The sequence below is a fragment of the Eublepharis macularius genome, chromosome 3 (genome assembly GCF_028583425.1).
Source record: "Eublepharis macularius isolate TG4126 chromosome 3, MPM_Emac_v1.0, whole genome shotgun sequence".
NCBI classification, from domain to species: domain Eukaryota; kingdom Metazoa; phylum Chordata; class Lepidosauria; order Squamata; family Eublepharidae; genus Eublepharis; species Eublepharis macularius.
In genome coordinates, this window is record NC_072792.1 from 64,236,455 (window position 1) to 64,261,714 (window position 25,260).

At 41.6% G+C, this 25,260-nt stretch overlaps 1 protein-coding gene across 1 annotated transcript in view; it reads right to left on the reverse strand.

The window, feature by feature from the left end:
* ANOS1 (anosmin 1) overlaps positions 1-22,155 on the reverse strand; it is a 154,103-nt gene extending 131,948 nt beyond the window's left edge. Inside the window, exon 1 of the mRNA XM_054974845.1 lies at positions 21,866-22,155. Within this exon, the coding sequence (XP_054830820.1) occupies positions 21,866-22,099 (234 nt within the window). The 5' untranslated portion in view covers positions 22,100-22,155. The remainder of the gene's footprint in view (positions 1-21,865) is intronic.
* Positions 22,156-25,260: the final 3,105 nt, after the last annotated feature.

Genomic DNA, 25,260 nt, shown 5'->3' on the forward strand with positions numbered 1-25,260 from the left:
ACTAGCCATGGTAACCAAAGGGAACCCTCCACATTCAGAGGCAGTAAACCTGAATACCAGTGCCAAGAGGCAACATCATGGGTAGGCATCATCCTCTATGCCTGTTGTTACCCTCCAGAGTGTTTGGCCACAGTGTAGTGCTGGACTAGATGGACACTGGTCAGATCCCAGAGTTGCCAGGTCCCCCATAGCAACCAGAGAGGAGCAGGTCATGAGGGGCTCGCTGGCCAGTGACACACTGACATCACTCCCCATGCTCTCCAAAGTGCTATCAGTGCATCACTGGGGAACGTTCTGGTATTTGGGAAACTCTATGGTTTAACCATAGAGTTTTGTCCAAATACCAGAGCATCCCCAAGCAACCTTCTGCCATTACTTCCAAGTAGAAATTGTTTTTAGAAATTTATGCATGGCTGTTTTTAGAAATTTATGTTGTTATTGATATTTATATTGCTGCTAAATTTTATTCTATTTTATTGTAAAATGCTGTGATCCACTCTGAGACCACTTCCAGAAAGAGTGAAACAGAAATTGAATTAAATAAATAGTCTTTAAGGAACTTTAATGTCTTTTTTCAAAGGCAGTGCACGCACACACACTTCTAGATAATGCACTCTCTAAAAATACAGTCAAGGTCTTCTTCAATACCTTTCTGTTAATAAAGAAGAATGACAGAAAATCTATATTCAGCAATGTGAAAGAAAATCCTCTTGAACAAGAAACAACATTCTCATCATCTGTTTTCTTTCATCATTGAAACTAAGATTTAAATTGCAAACTCATGAAGTTAACAATCAATGCTTTTTGCGGATACATGATGATTCGATGCTATTTGACAAAATTGATTTTTTCAAATTGAAAGAGTGCATCATTCCTAATTAAAGGGAAAGAATGGTAGGCAGAATGATTTCCCATACAAACAAACAACAAGCTATTCTGATATGCTACAAGCACTTAATGTTCTTTTACATTTATTGAATTTAAATGAAAAATATGGAATAACAATTTGAGTATGTCTTGGAAGAATGGATCTAGTTACAAGCCATTACATATTTCTATTAGTTTGTTGAAATGTCACACAGTTTAAAGTTATAGCAGCGTCACATGCCTGAAATCCATTCACAGATTTCCAGGCAGCAAGGTAACTCTTGTTCAGAGAGTTCTTCATGAAAGGTCCAAGTCTCCTTGAAGCACTAACGTATTTCTGAACTATCCTGTTTCAGACTGCCAGTGAGAATTCGCCGACATAAAGCTGTCACACTCAGATCTGGGGAGACTGAGATTCAAATCTCTACACTGCCATGGAAGCTCACTGGATGATCTTGGGCCAGTCACTCTCTCTGTCTATGAGACTAAAATGGAGGAAGGGAGAATGCTGTATGCAGATTTGGGTCCCTACCGGGGAGAAATGCTGGGCATAAATATGTAAATAAATATAATAGATTAATTTTAAATCACCTCTCCCCCCACGCGACCCCCAGAAAATTAAAATTTTGGAGCAGTTTAGTGTGATTTAATACAGCAGCACCCAGGTCATACGGTGACATTCTCAGTTGCATTCCAGCCAAGCACTATAGCTTGTTCTTTCACATAAAAAAAATAATCTTCCAACAACCACCAGGTCCCATTCACTCTCAAACACTTTAAAAAGAGTTCAATTAGCCAATAAGCTCCAAAAAATAAACCATACAGAATAGCATTTTCTCCCAGAAAGAATTTGATGCACATCAGATGGCTGCTTATTCAGCCAAAGTTTGGCAAAGAGATGAAAGACTTTCAAATAAGACAATTTGAAAGCCAAGGTAACACAGCAAGTGATACACACTGGAGGGACCTCAGGCCGGGACAAGTACATCCGTGTATGCACCCCTCTCTATCTGTGATCCCTATACGAAGCATCTGACCATTAAAAAAATACTCTTAAGGAGTGTATTGATTTTCTGATCACCCCATAGCTCTTGCCACTGTATTTTAAGGTTGTCCTTGCAGATGAAGATAACATTACTAAGTGAGATGCCTGCATGTCAAATGGCAAACTGGATTGCAAGCCTGGGATCTTCTTTATTGCCTTTAAGGGTGTTAGGAAAATAAAGCATAGCCTAAATTCATTCCCGTATCCTATATGTGGAAAACCCTTCACATATGATGCCCTTACTGTCTGAAATGATAATGCAAGATTTACCACATCACAGGAAGAAATAGCCCAGATTTTGGAAGGATTTAAAAGGAACAAGAGATGCTGCTTTCACATTCTTATGTAGTTGCTGGTAACATTGTTTGCATTCAGATTTTACCCCCAATACTTGGAGCACAGCCTAGACCTAAAAGGCTCATTACGTGAAAGAACGTGCTCTCAACATAAAAATAACACTATCTGTTTTAACAGAGATTTCAATTAAGTGACTTGCTCTGTTCAAACAGCAAGGCTTACATCAGAAGCAAATGGAACTCAAAATATGTAACAGTGCATTTTTTTAATCAGCCAGTAAAACAAATTAAATGATGAATTTTATACTCATTATACTCATAGCATTCACATACTCATAGCATTTCTCTATCTCTTTTCACTTCTTTCCACAATATCACTCTGTCCTGAAAACTGCACCCCAACACACGTCTAAATACAAGTTGTAAAAACAAATGACTGGAATAATCTTCCAGATATCTATTTCATTTATGAACTACGACTGCCTTCTTGTGGTTTTCAGAGCATTTCTACTATAATTTATAATGTCCATCCCACAATGAAGAAATATTTTACTCAACAACCAAAGCAAGATTAAAGCAATTTTTGAAATCAAATTAAGCACCAAATGAATATTAGATTTCATCACATTTATAAGGGCTTTAAAGCAATTATAATATAATAAAGAATGTCTTGTTCATTTTGCTTCTGAGTCTAAATGTGTAGATCTTAATGTAAAATACATCTCATGCAGATTTGTTTAAAAAGAGTCATTGAGATTGATACAGAATGTTCCACATATGAGGTAAACCTTGGTTCCCACTCTCCTGGCTTTCCACAAACTATGCAAAACTGAATTACTCAGGAGGGCTTTTTTGCACAGGTAGGTGGGCTATACTATAAGGAAATTATTCAAAGAGATGCTTTGGTAAAGGGGTAGAGACTGTAGACTATATTGTGTACTGTCTGTTGCTGTAAGTATGCTCCTACTAGGTAATTTCAGCATCGTAGAAAAGGTCATGTTTAATTGCTTGTAATTTGGTTCAGCACTGGTTCAGCATTATTTATCTCTTTATCAGATTTCTGCTTGTTTTCAAATGTTATCCTATCCAAACCCTATTGCATTGCTTATTGGATATCCCATTGACTTACACTATGTAATCTGCCTTGAGTTTCAGGGAGAAAGATGGACTATAAATAATTTAAATAAATACCTTTCCTTTCCCTACAAGCCATATGTCAAAGTATTTTATAAGTAATTTATACCTGCATAGATAAACATGTACATGTACACTTTTTTATCTTGCCTGATAGTAAAGTAAAATCTTTAGTTTCTGTTGTTCAGTAATGTCCTATAGATGGTCAGTCCAGGTAAAATATTGGTTGCAAAGTGAATTATAATGGGGGCACCTAAAAGGATATGGGCAATTGAGTCAACGTGATCCTTACAATAAGTACAATAATATTTCTCAGGGGGAATTCTACTAAAACGGCCCTTCATCTTGGCGGAAGGTAACACACCACATCAAAGTAACATGAAATAATATTTTGGAACTGTCATATAAAAGAGATATTCAGCCAGTTCAAATATTTTATGATACGATAACTGAAAATAAATATGGGAGAATTTCCAATCAGCTTTGAATTTTAGCATATCTTTTTTAAATAATTAGTCAGTTTCACACAGTTAAAGTATTTTTTTAGTGAATCCCTAGGATCGAAGCTTAGGTTTAATATAGCAAGCTTTGAAGCAACTGGGCTAAGCCAAGTTTCCAACCTGAGTCAGCTGCTGCTAGTTGTAGTAAAGGTGGTAAAGCATTAGGTTTACTGAGTGATAGTCTGAACTTGATAGCTTGGTATTATGCTAATGCTGAAATGTGAGGGAGTCTAAGTTCTAGCCACATCACGGCCAAGGGTACACTGGGAGGAAAAGAAAGGATCTTACAAAAGAAAGTTTGCTAGAGCTTACCAATAGGAACTAGGGTGTCATGGAGCAGCCAGGGTTCAGTGACACTGAAGGCTCCTCAGAGGAGGAAGGGTCCTACGTAACCAGCCCAGGGTTGACAGAAGCCCAGCAGCAGGAGAAAGAAGAGCAGGCATGTCAGGACCCACAGCCAGAAGCTGGGTCAGAAGCAACTCCATCCTCCAGCTCTGATCCTTCAGGTTGAAGGCCAGCTAGCCGCTCCCAGCCCTCCAGGATCACCAGTGCCTCTGGAACGCTGTAGATGCAGACTAAGGGCAGTATGACAAGCAAAAAGATGCAGTGTATGCTTGATGGCTCGAAGGCAGCTGCCTGCTGACAGTGAAGATGAGTCTTTACAGGACTGTGCCTGAGATCCCGGCTGGGTGCGTGACGTATGGGTGTGCAGACTATAAAGTCTCCAGAGAGACGCTTCTGGGTGTGGACACAACATGTATGTTGAGACGCTGACCTGCCAACACTATCTGATTGATTACTGGAAGACCTGACCTCAGCCTGAACAACTCTGAATTTTGGATACTCCCTCTCTGGCTTGTTATCTTAAGAGACTGGTTGCTGGAAGATCTAACCACAGCCTGAACAATCTGACTTTGGAACTTCTCCTGGCCTTGTTATTAGGACTAACTAGAAGAGACGCTGTAACCTGATACCAGAGCCCAGCAGCCAGTACATAGTGGTCTGCTGACCCGGATTGCGGCATCATAGAGCAATTTGGGAAGAATGATGGTGTGATGGTCTGCATGTTTTAGAGAAGCCTACAAAGGTTGTTGTGATGGATTCAGCATAAAAATGTCAGGATTGTCAAATGCTGCATCCAGCAAGAGGCAGATAAAGGCCTGAAACAGCAATAGGAAGGGAGGTTGATTGAAAGGTTTCTTTCCCCCTTCTGTGGCTAGCCAAAGAGAAAATGGCAGCTGGTGTTAGAATGATGAGCTGATAGTTGGTGCTAACAGAATAAGGGGTTGACAATTGGAGTTAACTGAAGAGTTATGAGAGCTGGAGCCTGGCCTCTGACCAGAGAGGGTCAGCCAGAAAGTCCTCTGTGTGAGGAAGAAAGGGAAAAGTGTACCCTTACAGTAAAAACATTAAGTTTATGAAGCACTTTTACTTAAAGTGGGACAAGCAGCACTACATTTTACTGAGACACAAGAGATCTAGGAACTTGTTGTGGGCCAAGTAAGTGGGTAGAAAGGAGTCTCTCCTTCAGCCAACAAGAAAAGTATCTGCCTACTTATCTAACTACCCATCCTACCTGTGAATAAGCCCTCTGTTATCTTTTAAACTTCAACAAGCCTCGGGTGCCAGTTTCATTTCTAAGGGACACAAACAGTTTTTCCCTCTACTTAAACTTGGCAGGGCAACATCACAAAATATGTTCCTTAAGGGTGGGACAATAAAGCATGTTAAAGCTCTAATGACACAGCCACGCTACTGAAGGCTTCCCAGCCCAGCTTCATATGCTTTGGGAGGAAAATTTTACCTCAGAGTAGGAAAAGGACAGAACATGCTTGAGACAGCAAAAGGATTTGTGACAGCTGTGTACACACATATTTGCAGGACAGCTAAGAGTTAACCCCTCCCAGAGAGCTTTGAGTGGCAGGTTACTCTAAAGCCATTTCACTGGGTAGCCTGGGATGAGAAGGAGGGTTTTTTCCAGTTCTGGCAGAGAGCCAGAACTGTGGAGAGCTGAGAGACAGGGTCCTCAGAAAAAGCAGTTTCAGCACCCGCAGGAGAACTGGGAAAGTTGGCAGGAGCTTTGGGAAGTAGGTGCAGGCTCCCAAACAGGCCAAAAGAGAGGGTTGAACTTTTAAGGAGAAGAGCTTTTTCAATTCCCAGTTAAACAGGGAGACAGCTCTGAGAGTGGAGAGATCCCTGGCCAGGTGTCATTGAAAACTGTCTGTGGAGACCTTCAAATACAATTAAGGACTGAAAGAAAGCACTGTGTAAAGAAAGGGGCCTTGGGATACCAGAAAGTGGGTACCAGCCTTCATTGATAGATGAGCTAGATGGGATAGATAGATGAGAGAGAAAGAGAGAGAGAGAGAGAGAGAGAGAGAGAGATGTTGAATTATCTCAAATTTTCAACCCGATTTCATCTGACCTTTCTTCTCTAAAATAGTAAAGAGTCCAGTAGCACCTTTAATACTACCCAACATTATTGTAGCATAAGCTTTCAAGAACCACAGCTCTCTTTGTCAAATGAAGCTACAATAAAGTTGGTTCGTCTTAAAGGTGCTACTGGACTCTTTACTATTTAAAAACTACAGACTAGCACGGCTAACTCTTCTGGATCTTACCCTCTAAAGTAACTAAACTAGTTAGTTATTTTTGGAATTTGCCTCTGGTGCCATTTCTGTTGTTTAAGGATAAGGAAACATCATAAGGTGGAATTCAACTTCTTCCATAAACGAGTGTGGGATACCAGTCAAAAGCTGCTTGAAGACCAACAAAGGCAGCAAATATAGATTCTCTATTGGTTTTAATATATTTACTGACAAGGGTCAATAGAATCAAACAATGTTGTAGGCATTTACAGTCTTTTTGAAAGCAAAACTGCTCTTGCCAAATTATGTTGTATTCTTTTAGCTTAGTTTAATCATTAGAAAGGCAGCATATATTTTATACAATACAGGAAGTAAGCTAATTGACCTATAACTAGACAGATCTGTTCTTATCTCCTTATTTTAAATAAGGGTCATTAATTCCAATTTCCAGTTTTCAGGAATTACTCCAGTTTGGTTATTTTTTGTAAATAAGGGGTCTACTAGTTCTGCCCACCATAATGGGTCTAGCTTAAAGAGGTCAACCGGGAGAAAGTCATACTCAGGAGCCTTTCCAGTTTTCGTTTAATTATAGCTAGAACTTCTCTTGGGGACACTGGAAGCCAATCAGGTAACTGCAATATCAATGCAGAAAGAAGAGGTGGGGCTTCTCACAGTATCTTTAAACATATCTTCAAAGTAGCATTCCCAGGTGGACAATACGATATCAGATGTTAAGCTGTCACCTCGCTGAAAAGATTTAAGTTCTTTCCAAATGTCTCTCTCCTTCTCTTTAAGTAATTTGAAAAGTCTGGAGTAGCCTGCTTCGCCATGTTCCCTGTTTTTTTGCTTGATTAGGTTCTTATAATGACATTTCAAGAGAAGGAATAACCTTCTTTCTAAAGTTCCATTCTTCCTCCATGCAGCACAGGGCACAGGCTTTTTTTAGCTCTAATTTATATTGTCAGCAATCACGATCAAGCCAGATATTTTTTGCCGATGTTCTACATATCTTAATTGGCTTTGCTAAAGCAGAAGAAAGACATTTCAGCAGAGTTTTTAATATTATCAGATTGAATTATCGAGGTTCATAATGCTTTAGCTTCTTCAGATCCCAGTATTTTATGGCAGTCTCTAGCCATCTGAGAATTCATTTTTTTACGAATTGTAACAGTTCTGGACTTACTTTCCTTCAAACTTGAAAGAAATATCAGAGAAAAAAGAGAACTGGATAATGGTCACTGACAAGCAGGTGCCCAAGTGAAAGTTTCCTTACAGGTTTAAATTAAATTTGGAAATCATAAAGTAATCGATTGTACTTATCCCTTTATTTGAACAATATGTAAGCTCTTCATCCAAATCGACTAGACGGTCACCACTTAGGATTCTAAAAGTAACCACAAAATTTGACATCTTAACCCCTGAACAGTTTATACCAGGATCTTTAGAAATCCAATGAGTAGAGAGATCTAATAAATTGGGTGCTTTGACAGTCCATACCTTAGGTTTACAGATGACACTACTGCTGCTGCCAATCCTTGCATTAAAATCTCCAGCAAGAATGAATATTGCACCAGGATTATTTGATTGCAAATTCTAGTAAGTCCCACTGATCATCTTTTTCTCCTTCTATAGGTCAAGGAAGAAAATATATGTTGATCAGAATTACCAATTTCTTACTAGCTGTTATCTGAATAGCAATGTCAACATTGCTGGGAACAGAATAGATTAATTTTTGTTGGATAAATTGCTGAGAGACATATGTAGTTATACCACCACTAAGACATGTTTTATTTTTCTGAGCAATTATAAAATAGGAAATAAAACTTGTTAGAGAGATATCTTCTAGAGCCCATGTCTTCTGAATCATCAATCTAATTTCTGAAAATAAGGCAGAATTTCCAGAAGGGTTATGTTTAAAGAAAGCTAAGCAAAACTTTTAAAAACTTCCACTTCATCTTCTATGCAAGTTACACATCCCTGAAAAAAACAACTAACAAAAAACAACAAAGCTAAATAAATTTAACAACCTAAACAATTTTTCTACAGATAAATTTAGGAACCAGTTAAAACTCATATTGGCCCCCTGGACATTCTCTAATATTGTCCTAAACAAACAAGTTTAGAAAAGCTAGAATTCTACTTGCAATTATTCACAGATTATTTCTTGAACTTTTGATGTCTTTATTGTGATATCTGATCACAATACAGCAACTGTAGAAAGGGGACCCATCTAATTTCGCCCCCACCATTTCATCTTTTTATTTCCTGAAAGCCCCATGGCCTCTCCCTTTTTCCTGCTTCCTTTTCTCCTTCCCACCCACCAATTAATCTACCCTTTATCTGCCCACCTCCGTCTGCATCTTCAGCTATTTTTATTATTTACTACATTTATCTTTCTCCACAATGGAGGCCTAAAGCAGCTTACATAATTCTCTTCCATTTTAACTTCACAACAACCCTATGAGGTAGGTAAGGTGGAGAGTGTGAGACCAGCCCAGGAAAATTCCACGGCAGAGCAGGGAGGGAGTAGTCTGCCACTCTAACCATTACACCATACTGACTTTGTAAGGTGGCTGCTGTTGAATAGTGGTGAGCAGCTAGGCATGGGCGACTCATGGAACTCACATGGTGTATTGTCTGGCGGTAGCTGCCTAACTTAGCCCCAACAAGTCCTCCTTCAAAGGCCCAAACAGCCTTGCCCCGTTCACCTGCCTTTTACTGACAAAAATCAAGGCTGGAAGGTTTGGCAAGACTGTTGTGGCTACCTAGCAACAGCCACACAGCAACAGAATTTGTTTCTTAAAGCTACAGGTGCTACTTCTATTATCTGGTTAAACCCTGGAGTGTTGTTAAATCCTGCAGTATTGTTATCTGGTTAAACCCTGCAGGTGTTTTGGCAAACCCGGGGCTTTTTTTCAGGTTTGTAGAAATATCAGTCTTGTCTGTTCATGGCTCCAATTTTTGGATTTTAATATACATAGAGAATTAGCTATAATAAGACGAGATGATGTATGTTGATTCTTCCAAAGTAGGGCTTGCTCCTCTATACACTTAAATGTATATTTAAAAACAAAACAGAAATTAGGCTAACTGGTCTGTAATTTCCTTTTTTTTTTATATAAAGTTTTTTATTTTTTCAATATCTAACATAAAAAACTACAGAAAACTACAAAAGTATAAAGGGGAAGGGAAAGAAAAAAAAGGGGGAAGGGAAAACTGGGAAAAGGACAAATCAACATACAAACAACAGACACTACTCTACATATCTTGTATTCCCTTCATACTGCAATTTTTCTTAAGAGTTAACTTTCTAATATGCTATCAGATTGGTAGGTCTTATACAATACAAATTATAATCAGGATCAGCACCTCTTCCCCCCCCCCCCTTTGCGTCTCGGTCTCAGTTCTCTCTGCGCAGCTGGAGCAGCTGCGCCCGCTCTCTCCTCCCCCCCACTTTCCCCTTCAGACTTCGAACTTTCTTCCTGCTGAAACTCCTGATGGTTAAACAAAAACTCTGTCAGCTGCACGTCCGATGTAATCTTGTAGGTTTGATCTTTATATCTGAACCAGACGCTTTCTGGAAACAGCCATTTATATTTTATATCGCATTTCCTCAAGGAAGCCGCAAGTCCCTTGTACTTGAATCTCCTTTTACGAGCCAAAAATGGAACATCCTTCAATATTTTAACCTTATTGCCCAAATAGTCCAAGTCCACATTATACGAATTATATAAGATGGTGTCCCGAGTCTTCTTAGATGAAAAGTCAATAATAATCTCGCGAGGCAGCTGCCGCTTCATTGCATACTTTGAAGATGTCCGCCGAACTTCCAAGATATCGTTTTTAATCTCTTCTTTAGTTGCCTTTGCGAATGGCGCCAAAAGTCCAGAAACCAAATCTTTTAAATTTTCACTTTGCTCTTCTTTTACATTTTGAAGACGCAATACCGTTTGGGCACGGTCCACTTGTAATCCTATTATTTGATTCTCCAAAAGCTTCACTTCCTTACTTGTTGCTTTCATGAGTACTGCGTTCTCGTGTGCAGACTGCTCTGCTCCGGTCGCTGTTTCTTTAATGGCTTTCACCTCGCTCTCCACAGAATCAACCTTTTGCCCCATTTCATTCAGTTTCGCTACAAAAGGCTGCACAGCATCGAAAACTGCTCGTCTCACCAGCTCTTCCAGCGTTTCCCCCTTCCCTTGTAGCGTTGCCGTCACCGATTTACTCATTGCTGGGCTCTGCTTTCTCGTCGCCATCTTAGGGGAGGGGGGGCGCCAACTTAGTTCCGAAACTCGGTGCAGGGGAAGAAGTCTGCGCCTTTTAGCTTCAATTCCCACCGATCCTTCGCATACGCTTAAAAATCAGAAGGGATTTGCTTACTTACAGGTCTTCACCTTAAATCTTCTTATTGCCGTTCTCCATGGCCCGGCCGCACACGCGGTGCTGCGCAAGTCTGCCGGCCTCCGTTGGGGCAAACGGGAAATTTACCCCCTGCATTGCTTCCAGAGGGTTCTTCCCGCAGCTCCCCGGATCCAGGCTCCCTCCCTGGGAGTCCTGGAGGTTAACCCTCGCGGGTCAACCGCCCAGTCAGCCTGCTCAGACAGTTCCCCCCGAGCCTGCGGAGAGGAACGTCCGACATGGCCGGGAAAACGAAACCGAATCTGGCCTGTAATTTCCTAGATTCCCATTTGGATTCATTTTTCTATTAGTACTAGTTGTTTCTATCAATATTAGTATTTTTCTATCAGTATTAGTGTCAGTATTACTTTTGCTACTTTCCTGTTATCTGAGAAACCAATCTACATTAAAGTTTCTGCTGCTGCTTTTTCTGCTTATTATTATTATTATTATTATTAGTAGTAGTAGTAGTAGTAGTAGTATTATTATTATTATTATTATATGAAAAGTTTCACATTTGAGTCCTCATACATGCTATCCAGATATGGTGATGTTAATTTATCAGTTATCCCTAAAACTTCATTCATTACTTCCACAACTGCATTCTCCAGAACTTTCTGGTTTCTGAATTGCTAGCAAAGCTTTCTTTAAAGTATAAATTGCTAGCAAAGCTTTGTTTAAAGAGTCATAAAAGACTCTTCAAAGTCATGTGAACAGACATACAGTCCTTCATCTTTATTTGTCCAGAATGTGTTGAGGAAAAAGCAATTAACATTGATATGACCTTGGCTTGTCCGGGGACTGAGGCACAGCCCCCGGCCTCGCCAGGAGAAAGCAAGGGGAGGCAGCTGGGAGGGGGCTGCCCTGCCACCCCAGCCAGCAGCCAGGGCCAGAGCCTGCCCACCCCAGGGGAAAGGGGCAAAGGCCCAAAGCCCCAGAGGGCTAGAGGGGGCAGTGAGAGGCCAGCTAGTCCCACCTTCCAGGGGGAGGATAGGGGGCTGAGCAGAACAGAGGGAGAAGGCAAAGGCAGGAAGAATAGGGGCCCAGCAACAGCCCAAACAGAGCCCTTACCAGCCAAGGAGGAGAAGCAGCCACAGCAGCTCAGAGCCACGACCCAGCCTCCACCTCAGCTTGAAGACAGCAACCTGGCTCAGGAGATGCTCAGAACCAAGCCCCTCCAGGTGGAGCTGCTGAAGGCATTCTGTGGGAAGAGCTGGGAAGCCAGCCAAGGGGCCACAGTTGGGCTTACCTTCAGTAATCAGCTCAGCCAGAGAGGCCTGGCAGCCAGCCAACATGACACAGCTGTTGCTGATCCAGGCAGCCCAGCCAGCTACCCTGGCTGCAGCAGCTTGAGACGGCTCAGGCCAATGCTGGGAGGCCAAGGAGGGGTGTGGCCTGGCAGGCAGGACCTGCAAGGAGGGCGGGGCGGTGAGAGAAGGCCCTATAAAGGCTGGCTGGGAAGAGCTCTGGGGTGGTGGATGTGAGTAAGGAGTGATGATGTCGAGTGACAGCAGAGCAGTGTGAGAGCGGAGGCTTGGAGGAGAGTTCTGGGAGAAGGAGATGACTGAAGGCGAAGGGGGTGAGCAAGCCAGCGAGTGGACTGAGAGGGAGTCTGGGTGATGTATACCGCCCCTCCTTCCACAGAGCAGGTTCCTGCAGCATCCCTAGCACCCCTCTGATGTCAGGGCCGGCCCAGCCGGCACCTGGCCCAGCAGCAGTAGCGATGATCCCTGACAGGCTAGATAAGTAGCGGGTCCATGAAGATTCACAGAGAGACTTCACACCTCCTATATCCCCTTCCTCACTCTATTCCCTTTTTTCATTCCCCTGGCAGCCCCCATAGCATATCCCCTTTTCCTGAGTTCTTCTCCCTTTAAGTCAACTTTTATCTTCCCCCCACCAGTCTTCTGCTTTTCCTCTTTCCATCCACTTGGCATCCTCTCCCCTTTTATTCTCTCCCACCCACTACCTGTTATCTGTTCTCTCTCCGTCAGCTCCTCTTTCCTCTCTCACATTTCCCAGCTTTCTTCCCTCCCTTCCGGCCTTTACTTTCTACAGTCTCTACTCCACTCCTTGTCAAGCCTTGTTTTCTATATGTACCATAGTGTTATGGTTACCTGGCAATCTCAGAGCAGTTTCCTGAGATCTCAGTGAGCACCATCTCTTAAAGCTGCACCCAATGCTTCTACTATTTTAGGGGTTTTAACACACACACACCAATACTTTTTTAAGATTTAATTTTTTTCTGCAAATCTGAGACTTCCCTCAAACCTGCAGAAAAATGCCCAGTCTGTCATTCGACCTATTGTATGGCATTTTATTCCACACTGTAGAATACAATTCAGAATAAGATATAATGACAAAGATGTTGTTAGAAATGTCCCCTAAAGAGCATTCAATGGTGTTATGTATTGGGTTGAACTAGGGCTTAGACAGGCCTCCAGTGTATTCTGATTCACCTTCCCCAGCCTATCTGTAGGACTTTGCAAACAACAGGGTGTTCCAAGCTAAGGGGGGAGGGGTGTTGTGTACTGGGCTGAGTTAGGCCAAACAAAGCCTCTAAGGTAAATTACTGTATTGAATGTTATGCACTGTTAGCTTCAGGTTATGTCAAGGTTCCTAACGCACTTCATTCTCATTGGTTACATTGCCTGCACTTAATCCTCATTGGGTATACTCACATGCACATTCATTGGGTACCTTCTGAATGCAGCAGCCAATCGGTCCTCTCAAATAAAGACCAATCAGTGGCCTGCCTATCTTATACATTGTATATAGTTAGTGCAAATAATGGTATTGTAAAGTACACGTTCGTATTGGTTGCTAGCTATTCTTGGGGCGGGGTTTCTCTGTATATATTGAGGGCTTCTGTTCAGTCTGTAGTGTGTGTCTAGTGAGTAATGTCTGCTGTCGTCTGTCTGTTCTGGCTTGCAATAAAGAGCGTTGTTTTGGCTGAAATCACTCTGGGCTGCAATCATTCTGAGCTCCAGGCTCAGTACACAATAAATGGGAAGCTCTATGAAAAGAAGTAAAGAAGTTTAGAACTCTGCCCCAGTGACTGAATTTCTATGACAATTTAAACACAGAATTTCACATGACATCAACAAGCACAAGCTTACCAGTTATGTGTCATGGGGAGGGAGCATTTAAAAGGGACAATCAGCAAGCCAGAGGTGTTTCCTATCAATTTTTCCCTACAGTTTTTCTACAAAGCCTTTTATGTCCTGTCCAAGACAGGTAGGACAACAACAACCAAAAGGATAAATCATCATGGAGGACAGGGTGCCAGGGGCAATCGGTAAGAAAATTAGAAGAATAATCTAACCCATAGCCTCCAATTCTCTCCTGCACTGTCCCCTACTACCTCATTAATATGTTACAAGGAACCCCATGTTCACTTTGCAACACGTTCTGCCCTTTGTATATCATGATCAGGTCCAGAACTGAAATCTGTCAAATACATTAATATTTCAAAAATGTTGCCTATATAACCGAAGAAGATACAATTGTCCAGGGATCACAGCAGCAATCGGATCACAGGCTCTCTCAATGGAAGGTCCTGTCCTCTAGACTGTGCTTAGAGTGGGTATGGATGGTGCCTTCACTTCCAGCATTTAGAAAGGCTTGTAAAATTTATTCAAAAGAGTGCTTTGGTACGTATTTGGATGTGTTTTTAATCTGTATACTGTTTTTTAAACCATCTTGTGATGTTTTGTGTGCTTGAAACTTGTTTTTGCAGTATTAATTAGCCTGATTTCAAATAAGGTGGAATATTATTGTTATTTTAAATAATGTATCTTATTCTGTAACATGGCATCTTACTTTTTCGTTTCTATATAATATTCACCATCTTTTATAAACAGTCCCTATAATGATATTTTTTTCTAGTAGAGATGACTCTCTCAATAAAATGGGGGGGTTTTTTTGAAAGAACTGAAATTAACACTGCATTTTATAAAACATTATATATTGAACTAGCCTTCAAATACCATTCCTGCCTCACAGACCCACAAATCCAACCACTTACTTCAGTGAAATTGTAAGTGAACAACATCTGGGAAATCAGTCTGGTTTTTAAACTGTCTTCCAGGTTTATTGGGGTTCCCCCTCTGAGGTACTTATTAAACCAAATACCCTTTAAAATGTGTTGCAGAATGCTAGTTAATCACCTAGGTAATCTGTATTTAAACAGGGAGGTTAGTTTGGCTGGCAAGCAAAGTAAATAACCGTCTAAATTCTGCTGTATTTGTAGGGAGAGGGTGTGGGATAACTTTATTTAGATCTCCTGAATCAGGGATACAGACATAAGAGACAATCTACTTCCTCGCCTCCGCCAGTTACCAAGCCAAATTTTAAGACATCAAAGCATCTTCAGCATTTCAATTTCTTCAAACTTGTCATTACATGTTAAAATGCACTTATTTATCCTTACCCATAAAAATAGCCTGAGAAACCCAGAACAGAGAATAAAATATCCCAAGTACAAGTACACAACGTAGACCAAACTGATATTGAAGGCACCTCTATGAAAGAGCAGAAGTTAACAAATTAAACCCATGTCTTCCTAGACCAAGTCTGACATTTTAACTTTAAGTGACAACTGCAAAATGGCAAAGGATTTCTGAAACCACGTGATGCAACTTTAGTACACAACAGATATAGCAAGTCCCAAAGTTGTTTGTGTATCATACAGATTTAGCAGTCTCTTCCTCTTCTTTATCAAGTTTGTTGCCCTTCACTTCCAAATGTAACTGAACAAGACTACAGCCTTTTCAGTCATCGTGTTCGTGGTGCTGTGAATACACATAAAGGATGGGCACACTACACGCGATCCTCGGTAGAGATGCGATCACCATTTCTTCTTCTTCTCTCTTCATACATGTTTACCAGACTGTTTTGATGCCTGGCATGGATATAAAGCTATAGCTATATGTGTGTTTCCCGTTTCAGAAGAAACAACAATCACACATCTCAAGAAGATTTTATGGTGCATGTCCATTCCATACGTGTGTTCACAGCAACATGAACATTACATCTGAAAAGGGTACTTGGCTACTGAAATATTATCATGCTTTTTCTGAACCCTATTACAGCATGCATGGCACTTTCACACACAAAGACAGTAAAATCCATTAGTGTTTGATTTGACAAATTGTACTGATTAAAATGTCTGTGTTTTTTAACACTAAAGAACAGCCCTAACAAACCCCCAAAGTTTGTACACTATTCCCAGCAGATATTGGCATCCTTTAACCTACTTTATTTCCTTTGAGACTAACTGGCAAATGTCATCAAAGCAAATACACCAAATTGAAAGCTGGTGGGGATGTATGAGACATCTCTCAGGTTTTGTCTACTGCTGCTGCCCAGTTATACCAATGTTTGGTTTCATTTAAGATCTGAGACAGATAATGAATTATTATCATCAAGTGGCATCATTTACACTGTGGAGAGCCTTTGAAATTGCTGTAGTAAAGTAGCAACAGACAAAAAAGCTTTTCATGGCAGAATACTGACACACACACACACACACCTGCTTGACCTTGTCGTCTCTTGCAAGCCTCAAACAGTGAGGGGGGGGCATATTATGTTTACCATCCCTGTTCTTTCTATTTTTCAGTTTAAAAGAATACAGAAATCTTAACAATTATTAACTTCATGTCATTTTTGTACATTACTGTAGCTTTATTTTAGAAGCATTTAAGCGCCTGTAATTTAGATATTATGTTGTGTTACTGTTTAAAGTCAGCGATTTACAATTGATTGCAAAAAAAAAGCCAGTTATTAAGTCTTAACTGAGTAATTTGCAGCTTATTTCACCCCAGCTAATTAAAATGTAATCACTATTGTTTGGCAATGTGCATTCTGTCAGCAGTTTTTACTTAGGAAAGAAATCATGCCAAGAAAGCACACACATAAAAAGGCCTTTCACTAGGAACTGGCTGGTGTAAATTGCAACCTTTAGCCAGCGAAATTGTAAAACAAAAAGAGTTACAACCAACTGACAATAGTTTTTTTAAAAAACTAATCCCTTTTCAAGATAATTAATTGGGTTAAACGATTTCCTGCTTTTGATATAACTTCTAAAGAAAAGTCATGTTCATAGGCAGGCAATTTCTGGTTTTAAAATCCAAGACATCAAGCACTTGCTATATTTACTCAAAAGGAGGATGACCCTAAATATAAGACAACTCTCTCCCCATCCCCCCCTAAAAAGTTATGCACTTTTTAATTACTGGACATAACTGTGACTGGTATATAAATTTAAGACAATATCCCCCTTCTTTGTATGGCATACCTGCAGCAAAAAACTAAGTCATGGATCTGAGTAAACGCAGTGCCTCTCTGGACTTCTAGCCCAACCCATTCCAAAGGTTTAAAATGGATTGCAGTATGTATAAATGACATACAAATAAACATATGTTGGCAGGCAGCCAGCCATTTGCATTTGTATGCTGTACATACACACACTTTATTCACATTGTGTTCTTCAAACAGACTTATTTTTGCATCTTTTTCTTTATCCTGTTTACCTGGACCATCACATCTACAAAGATAAGCACCATAAAAGATGGAAGAGATTACAAAATCCCACAGAGGTTTGTCCTATGAATGTAAAATCCAAGTGTTTGGTAGGCTGACAAGTGTGAAGGCCATCCAAGCATTCCCCCACTAGTCTATTCATCCTAGTCCTTATCTTATTTAGTTAGGCTGCTTCCAAATGGAGATTTTTCTCTGCCTTGGATTCCAAACTGGAATGGGTTTTTTAGAGCTTCCAAACAATGTAATGCTGTAATTGTCCTATATCCAGGAGAAAGATTTTTGGCTTATTCGATTAATGGATGGAACTCTTTCAATTTGTCTTGCCCCCTTTCCACTGAGCTTTACATTTAAAAAAGCAAAGAACAGGTGACAATACAAACTGACTAAAAATCAAGGAAGAAAAGTACACAAAAATGATGGGTAAGTAGAAATTATGATAATAATTAAGTAGTTTACTATAGGCTTCTTGACCAACTCACTCCTCAAAAAAAGATACAGCTCAATCCTCAGCACATTTACTCAGTACCAAATTCCACTCAATTCAACCTAATATTGTCCCTAGTAAGCATATACAGACTGCAGTTCTAGTCTCATTTTATTTTCTCATGCTTTCACTGCCTAACTTACTGAAATCCTCATACATTACTTGGTTAATATGAAGTAATGTATATAATAGGAAGCGGAGGTGGCTTTTGGTGTATACCACAATTCTGAGCTATCTTACAGGCAAGTACCCTACCAATTTTGTCATCTTCATCAGTCAAGCGAGGCCCAAGCATTCTATTATCTGCAATACATTCTGATATCTGAGCTACTTTTTCATCCAATCCTTTCAAACTGATCCTGGGAGCATGTCATGTTTGCATATTCTAATTATGTTCCATAAAAGTTGAATAAACTACTAGTGAAAGAAGTATATACTTAAGAGATACATTTAAGGTGAGTAGGTTTTGAACATGTCATAGAACTAAAGCAGAATTTTTATACTAGACTGGACTTCGGTATCATCAAATTCAAAATGCCTTCAGAAATGATTGATATAAATACATCTACCATTACCTGAAGGGAAGTTGGTATGCTCTGTTTTTGTTTTGTTTTTTAAGTCACTGAAATCTATCCAAATGCATCATGTTAGGATGTGGGAGCACAAAATATGCCAGATTTTACTCTATAACCTGGACATACAAAATTTTAATCATGTAATAGGCAGTTACATCTAGGTTACAAATCCATGCCATTTAAAACATACCTAAGTTGTTTCCAACAGGGCTTATGTATGCTTAACTGGACATTGCAGCCTTGAGGCACACACACGACACAGCTTCCTACCCTGATTGAACATTTTGTGATAAGCACAGGAAACTCACCAAAAAAAATCGCTCTTGTTAAACAAGGTACCTTTATTCCCATCTCGATTATCACAAAGCGGGTAATACAAGCTGCACAAGTAGAACTGACACATGGCTGATTATCTTCTACAGCATGGACTGCCAGAAAGCAGAGATGACCCATGCAATACCAGGAGCTCCATGTATCTATCAAATAAACTTCTCAATCCTTGCAGGAACTCTAAGCAGATTCACAATAACTTGTATAATAACATCAGTCTCTCATGTGACTCACAAAAGGTTGCACTACTCCAAATATTCGTTTATTTTAATATATTTATTTTATTTACATGGTTTCTAATCCACCTTTCTCACTGAGACTCAAAGTGAATTATACAGTGTGTGTCAGTACATTCAATATCAAAAACATCTCAACAGAGTGTGTAATGGTATATATACACACAAATTTGCAAAGATTTAAAATAACGGCAGTGGCTGTGTATAGCTGAAAGTGGGAGGACACTGTATGCTATGGATAGAAGTAGCATGAAAATAAAACTTTCTGATGCCGCTGTCTTGTGATTTTACAAGGTACTTCTATAGAGGGTTGTTAATTCTGGCTTCTAGACAGTAGAATTGTGTGACAGTTACTTACAATGATCATCATAACAGTGTCTTGCTTGTTGTGGGCTGTATTTGAGGAGTTTCAGACACAAGATAACGCTAGATAACATTAAAAGGATCCCATTTTTAACCAAAAACACCAATTATGGGCATTCTGCTTATATGCTTCATTATGTTTATTCAGGGCTTTTTTTCAGGGGGAACGCGGGGGAACGGAGTTCCAGAACCTCTTGAAAATGGTCACATGGCTGGTGGCCCCGCCCCCTGATCTCCAGACAGGGGGGAGTTGAGATTGCCCTCCGCGCTGCTGAGCGGCGTGGAGGGCAATCTCAACTCCCCTCTGTCTGGAGATCAGGGGGCAGGGCCACCAGCCATGTGACCATTTTCGCCGAGGGCAACCCACTGAGTACCACCACCTTTTTCCAGAAAAAAAGCCCTGTGTTTATTTGTTTAAATTTTGTGTATCACTTGTCTTACAGAAGTTTGTATCATCACTCTTTCCCCATTCTATCCTCACGACAACCCTGTGATGTAGGGTAGCTGAGAGACTGTGACCAGCCCAAAGTCACCAAGCAAACTTTCAAAACAGAGTGGAGATTTTAACCAGGATCCCCCAAATCCTAGTCTGACCCTCTAACCATTATACAATACTAGCTCTCCATCGATATCAAGTTACCTCTTTGCCTCCAGAAGTGGTAAAAATGGAGATCATCCATTTACCTTCTTCAATGTGTAAATATAAACATGACACCTCAAATTAAATCTTACCACCTGCTCTAAAAAGTGAGGAGGAAGCTATCAGACAGTTTTTATTATTGATAACAAGTCTCCATAAGCAGCGCCTCATTCAGGCTTTAAAACATCAAACAGAATAGATCTGTATCTTTTCCTGCTTCATTTTCCTTGCCTTGTTTCATTGACAGCCTCCAACATAAAAACCTAGTAAACAAATGAACGTTCAGAGAGAATGATTCCAGCATGTTGCCTGTGGCAGAAAGCACAGAAGCTGTGCTACACACCCTGTGTTACCGAAATAACTGCTAAACACAGAAGTGTAAAATGGGATGGATGTCTGCAAAGACTTACAGATGAAAAACTTATCTTTTTGCCTTTAATGACCACATTTCAGTGATTTTTTTTTAAAAAAACCTATTCTCATATTTCCCAATCATAAGGATGCTGATACTACAAATCTTACTGATTTCAGTGGAATTGGTAAACTGAACTCTGCATAAACACTGGGAAGTTAATGCTCTTGGTGAAACAAAAACACTAATCTTTGCAAATCTTATTGAAATATACAACTCCACATTAGGACTGCATTCAGCTAAAGGACACCGAAAAAAATTAGACATCTGCCTGCTCCCGTTCTCTTTCTCTTGCTCCCTTTTACTCACATGTGCATCTCCACTGAAACAGACACTGTAAAAGAATCCTTGCTTTGGAGCAGGGGGAAATCCCCCCATGTATCCTTTCAATTATTGTAGAAATCCAAGCTACTTGCACATATTTCCATGAGAAACACACAGCCACACAGTCTGTATACCTAAGATCTTCCCTCAAACCACACTCTCATCTCCAACCAAGTAATCCAGAATAACTCTGAATGCACACTAATCTGGATAGTGAATAATCACATAAGCATTAACCAAATGACTTAGAACACTGACCTCTTCAACACAATAAAGGAATAACAAATGCTGGTTAAGTGACTTTTGGCCTAAACCCATGAACACCAGTTCTGAATAGACTGATACGAAGTAGAAACATATTACCCATGCACAATCATGAACTGAAAAGGAAAGATGGGGAGTACGATTTCTTCCATATACGGATTGCAAGAAAGCGTATCTTGAGCAACCTCAAGCCAAATGTACAAACTCGCTTGCTTGAAATTCATACGACTTATCCTGGGGTAAGAATCATCTTCTGTTTGCCTGGCCAAAACAATAATGTAAAAGCCCACTTTGTCCTAAAAGCCACACACAGACGAATCAGTTCGCATATATTTACCCGGAACAACTAGGCTGGTACCGCTGGGAACGAAATTACGTCAAGTATTCAGGTGCGAGTCCATCCTCGCGTCACCAACTAGCCCGGGAACACCAGCGTGGTCCTCAGGAGATAACGCGGAACAGCCCCAAGGGTTGCTTCGCTTTCGCCCTGACGCCTCGAGCGAGTCTCAACTGATCTCAGCCGGGCGGCTACCTTCCCAGTCACTACGTTTAGGATTACACCCCTCGCCCTAGGCAAGACCGCAGCGGAGTCCCCTAAAACTTCTCCCCAAGCGCGTGTGGACGGAACCGTGGCTTTCGCGTGCAACGTGTTTTCTCAGAAACATACCGCACTTGGGCGGGGGGAGCGCTTCGCCTTTAATAAACGCGCGTTAGGCTCGGTTAGCAGTGCAGCCTCGCCAAAGGCACTGGCCATTCTAGCCAACGCTCCGTCCCAGCCCGGCGCTCCGCTGCAAGCGTGGGGAACGCGTGAGCTCTTAACGGCGGAGCAGGGGACCCTGCCCGGCCCCGTCTGCCTCTCCCCATACCTGGAAGTGTTTGAAAAAGGCGGAGATGCGCGTGATCTGCAAGCTGAGGCACCTGGACGTGCATCTGGCTCCATAGACCCCGGCCGCCGAGAAGGACTCCTCCTGCCTACGAGCAGCCCAAGCAGCAGTCTCTCCAGTCCCGGCGGCGGCGGCAGCAGCGCCCAGCAGGCACCCCCAGGCAGCCGTGCTCCAGAGCAGAAGGGTCACAGGCACGCCAGGTTCCTGGAGCCCCATGGCTTTGTGCGCGCGCGTGTAGCGTCCGCGGGAAGGAAGAAAGAAGCCCCGCGAGCCTCCCTCCGGACGCGCCGCTTCACCTCAGCGCGGGGAGCGGAGGGAGACGCCGACGAAGCCTGGCCGCGCAGCACAAACTCCGCCAGAAAAAGTTCAATCATTCAACTCTCTCACCCCCCGCCAGTCTCCAGTTCCCCGCCCTCCCAGGAGGGGGTGGGCAGAAGGTGACAGACGCCCGTGCGATTGGCTGCGGGAGGCTTGAGTGGCAGGGCAGGCCGGGGCGGGCGAGCAGGTCGCGCGAGCTGAGGGCGAGGGGCGCGTGGGAAGAACTTTCCCTCACGTGGCCTCTGCGCCCCTGCCCGGGCGGGGATCTTTACACCTGCTTGCGCGCCCCACGCTCCGCTCCTGGGCATTCAGGTAGGGGAGTGGTGCTGGGACGGGGCGCGATGCGCTGGCACTGCTCTTGGGGGCTTCAGACTCGGTCTAGCTGGGAGCTGCTGCATCGAGGGAGTGTCGGAGACCTCCGGGAAATCCCATGGAAGCCACCTTCAGTATCCTCAAGGAGAGGTGTACGTAATAATAATGCATTCGAACACCAACCTTACATTCCTTTAGATGCAAATTCTTGCATCTTCTGAACAGACACACCCAGCTATTTAAAAACTGCAATTATTTCAAAAACGCACCGGCATACATAGGAATGTCGGGTGGAGCTGCAGAACATCAGAGCTTTAATTTGGCTGTTCTGAGAAGTGTCTGATAGCAGGGCCTGGACAGGCTTCTTTCTGAGACTTTGAGGAGGAAAGCCATGTTAGTATAGACCGTACTAAGCTACCTGGACCATTGGATTCTAATAGTGTGTAACAAGAAGATGGGGTGCATTTAAGTAGCTGAACACAGCCAAAAGCACAATCTATGAATAATCCACTGACAATCATTCAAAAGTATATGCAAAACCTTATCTTTGGTCACAAACACCTGTTGATATTGTAATTTGCAGCATACTTTATTCAATACATACAGCTTGAATCCCTGCTTGTTTACTGATAAGTAATACGACATTTTAGGGGTGTTGACCTCCAAATGAATGTACAAAAGCTTAGAGCATGAAACAGGTTATCAGTACCATCCTAGACAGAGTAATACCTTCTTAAGACCATTGAAGTCAACCGTGGGTGTAACAGAGTCATCCCATTAACTAGACTTCAGTAGGATACCGAGTAGACCTGTGTTTGTATGTGCATTTAATGTATATTTAAAATTGAACTGCATGTGTATATAACAATGCATGAAGAATGCAACTGCACCAGGAGAGAATGCTTATGACTGTAATATTCACCCTGTCTTTTTAAAATATCATAAATGTTGTCTTATGCTATAAATTAAATGAAAATAAACATGTTTTCATACAGAATTAATTTAGATGTATAATGAAATGCCTGTAATGACAAATGCAGAAATCTTACCATCAAAGCCTAATCATGTCTACTTGGAAGTCCGACTGTGTTCAATAGAGCTAGCTCTAGTCACTGAGAAACAGACCAGCATTTCGTATATGTTGCACTGCCTTTGTCCAAATCCTACATTTCTATGGTTGACCTATGTACATATTTTTCACTGCTGAATTATACTTAATAACCATTAGCATACTCACATGGCTTAGAAAAGCAATCCCTCTCATTTGCTCCATCCTGGGAACTGCCATATTGGTACAGCAGCACATAGAATATAAGAATCATGACAGTGCGGCAAGAACCATTGGCATCCATTACCAGTGCCGGACCAAATGCCATCATGAAATGTGTGCATTGTCACTGGGAACCAGGAAAAGGGTGGGGCAAGAACTCTCTTTACAATTAAAAAGGCCCTTCCAGCTCCAAAAGATTCTGGAAGGTTGTGTATAGACCCCACCCCAAAAGTAAGCTACCATAGTTTTGTGTGGGTGTATGATATTGCAACAATAGCAGCATCTTCAACTGCTGCTTTTGCACCCTTCCTGTCATAGTTTTGGTAGGACTAAGCTTCAAAACTTATTTTTTGCCAAGACTATTTTTTTAAAAGTGTGGAGAAATAATAGCTTAGCAATCTGATCTTAAACACATTTATTTGGAACTAAGCCCTATTGATTTTAGTGAGACTTACTTCCAGTAAGTATGCTTATCCCAATTTCATGCTGAATGTAGCAGGTGAAACTTGTAGAAAATCTCAGTGTGTTGTTTAAACATGAAGTTTGGAAATCATTAAGTCTAGCGCCCTTGGGTAAAAACAGCAGTGTATAAAATGCCAGACATCTTGAGCTGATAAAAATTGGCAAAGATAATGCTTGGATCCTAAGAACAGTGAACAGCATAGAGTTCATAGAGGAAATCTTTATTGCCTCCCCTTCCCTGAGAGCCCCCTAAACTACAGCTCCTGGGGGTTGGAGGACCCTTGGAAATGGCTGAGGGTCTGAGCTACATTGCAAAAACTCTTATGTCAAATGGAGAAAGAGCTCATGCCAGAGGGAGCAGATCAGTTCATCCCATTAATTTCAGAGGGGTCCCCTCACTCTCAAGAGGGGCTGTTTGTGGGATGCAGGAAAGTAGCAAAGATCTTTTCTGTGAATTCATGATTCCATTCATGATTCTAAGGATCCAAGCTGATTGTTAACTTGTTTTTAATCTGTTGCTCAGATGAACTGAAACTATGATTGAGTCTCAAAGTCATGGCATGCACAGGGACCTAACCTATTAGGCCACTTAGGACTACATGTCTTTTTGAAACACAAAAGAAGATAAGGGTTTATGGTATTGGCTGTTACGATTGGCAAGAAGCAGGGCTCATTTCGAGGGGGAACGTGCCGGAACGCAGTTCCAGCAGTTCCCCAAAGAGGTCACGACAGGTAGCCCCGCCCACCTGGCTCTCGGCCATTTTGGGTCCGTTTCATCCTGGATTGGGCCCGAAATGGCCCTGATCGGGCCTCTGACGGGTGGTGGATCGCTCTCCCACTCAGCAGCAGCCCAATCCTGACCATTTTGGGCCCCTTTTCAGCCATTTTCAGCCCTCTTTTGCCATTTTGGGCCCAATTTCAGCCCTGAATGGCCAGGATTGGGTCCAAAACAGCCAGGATAGGTGATGTCAGGGAGTGTAGCATATGCTAATGAGTTATGCTAATGAGTTCCTCC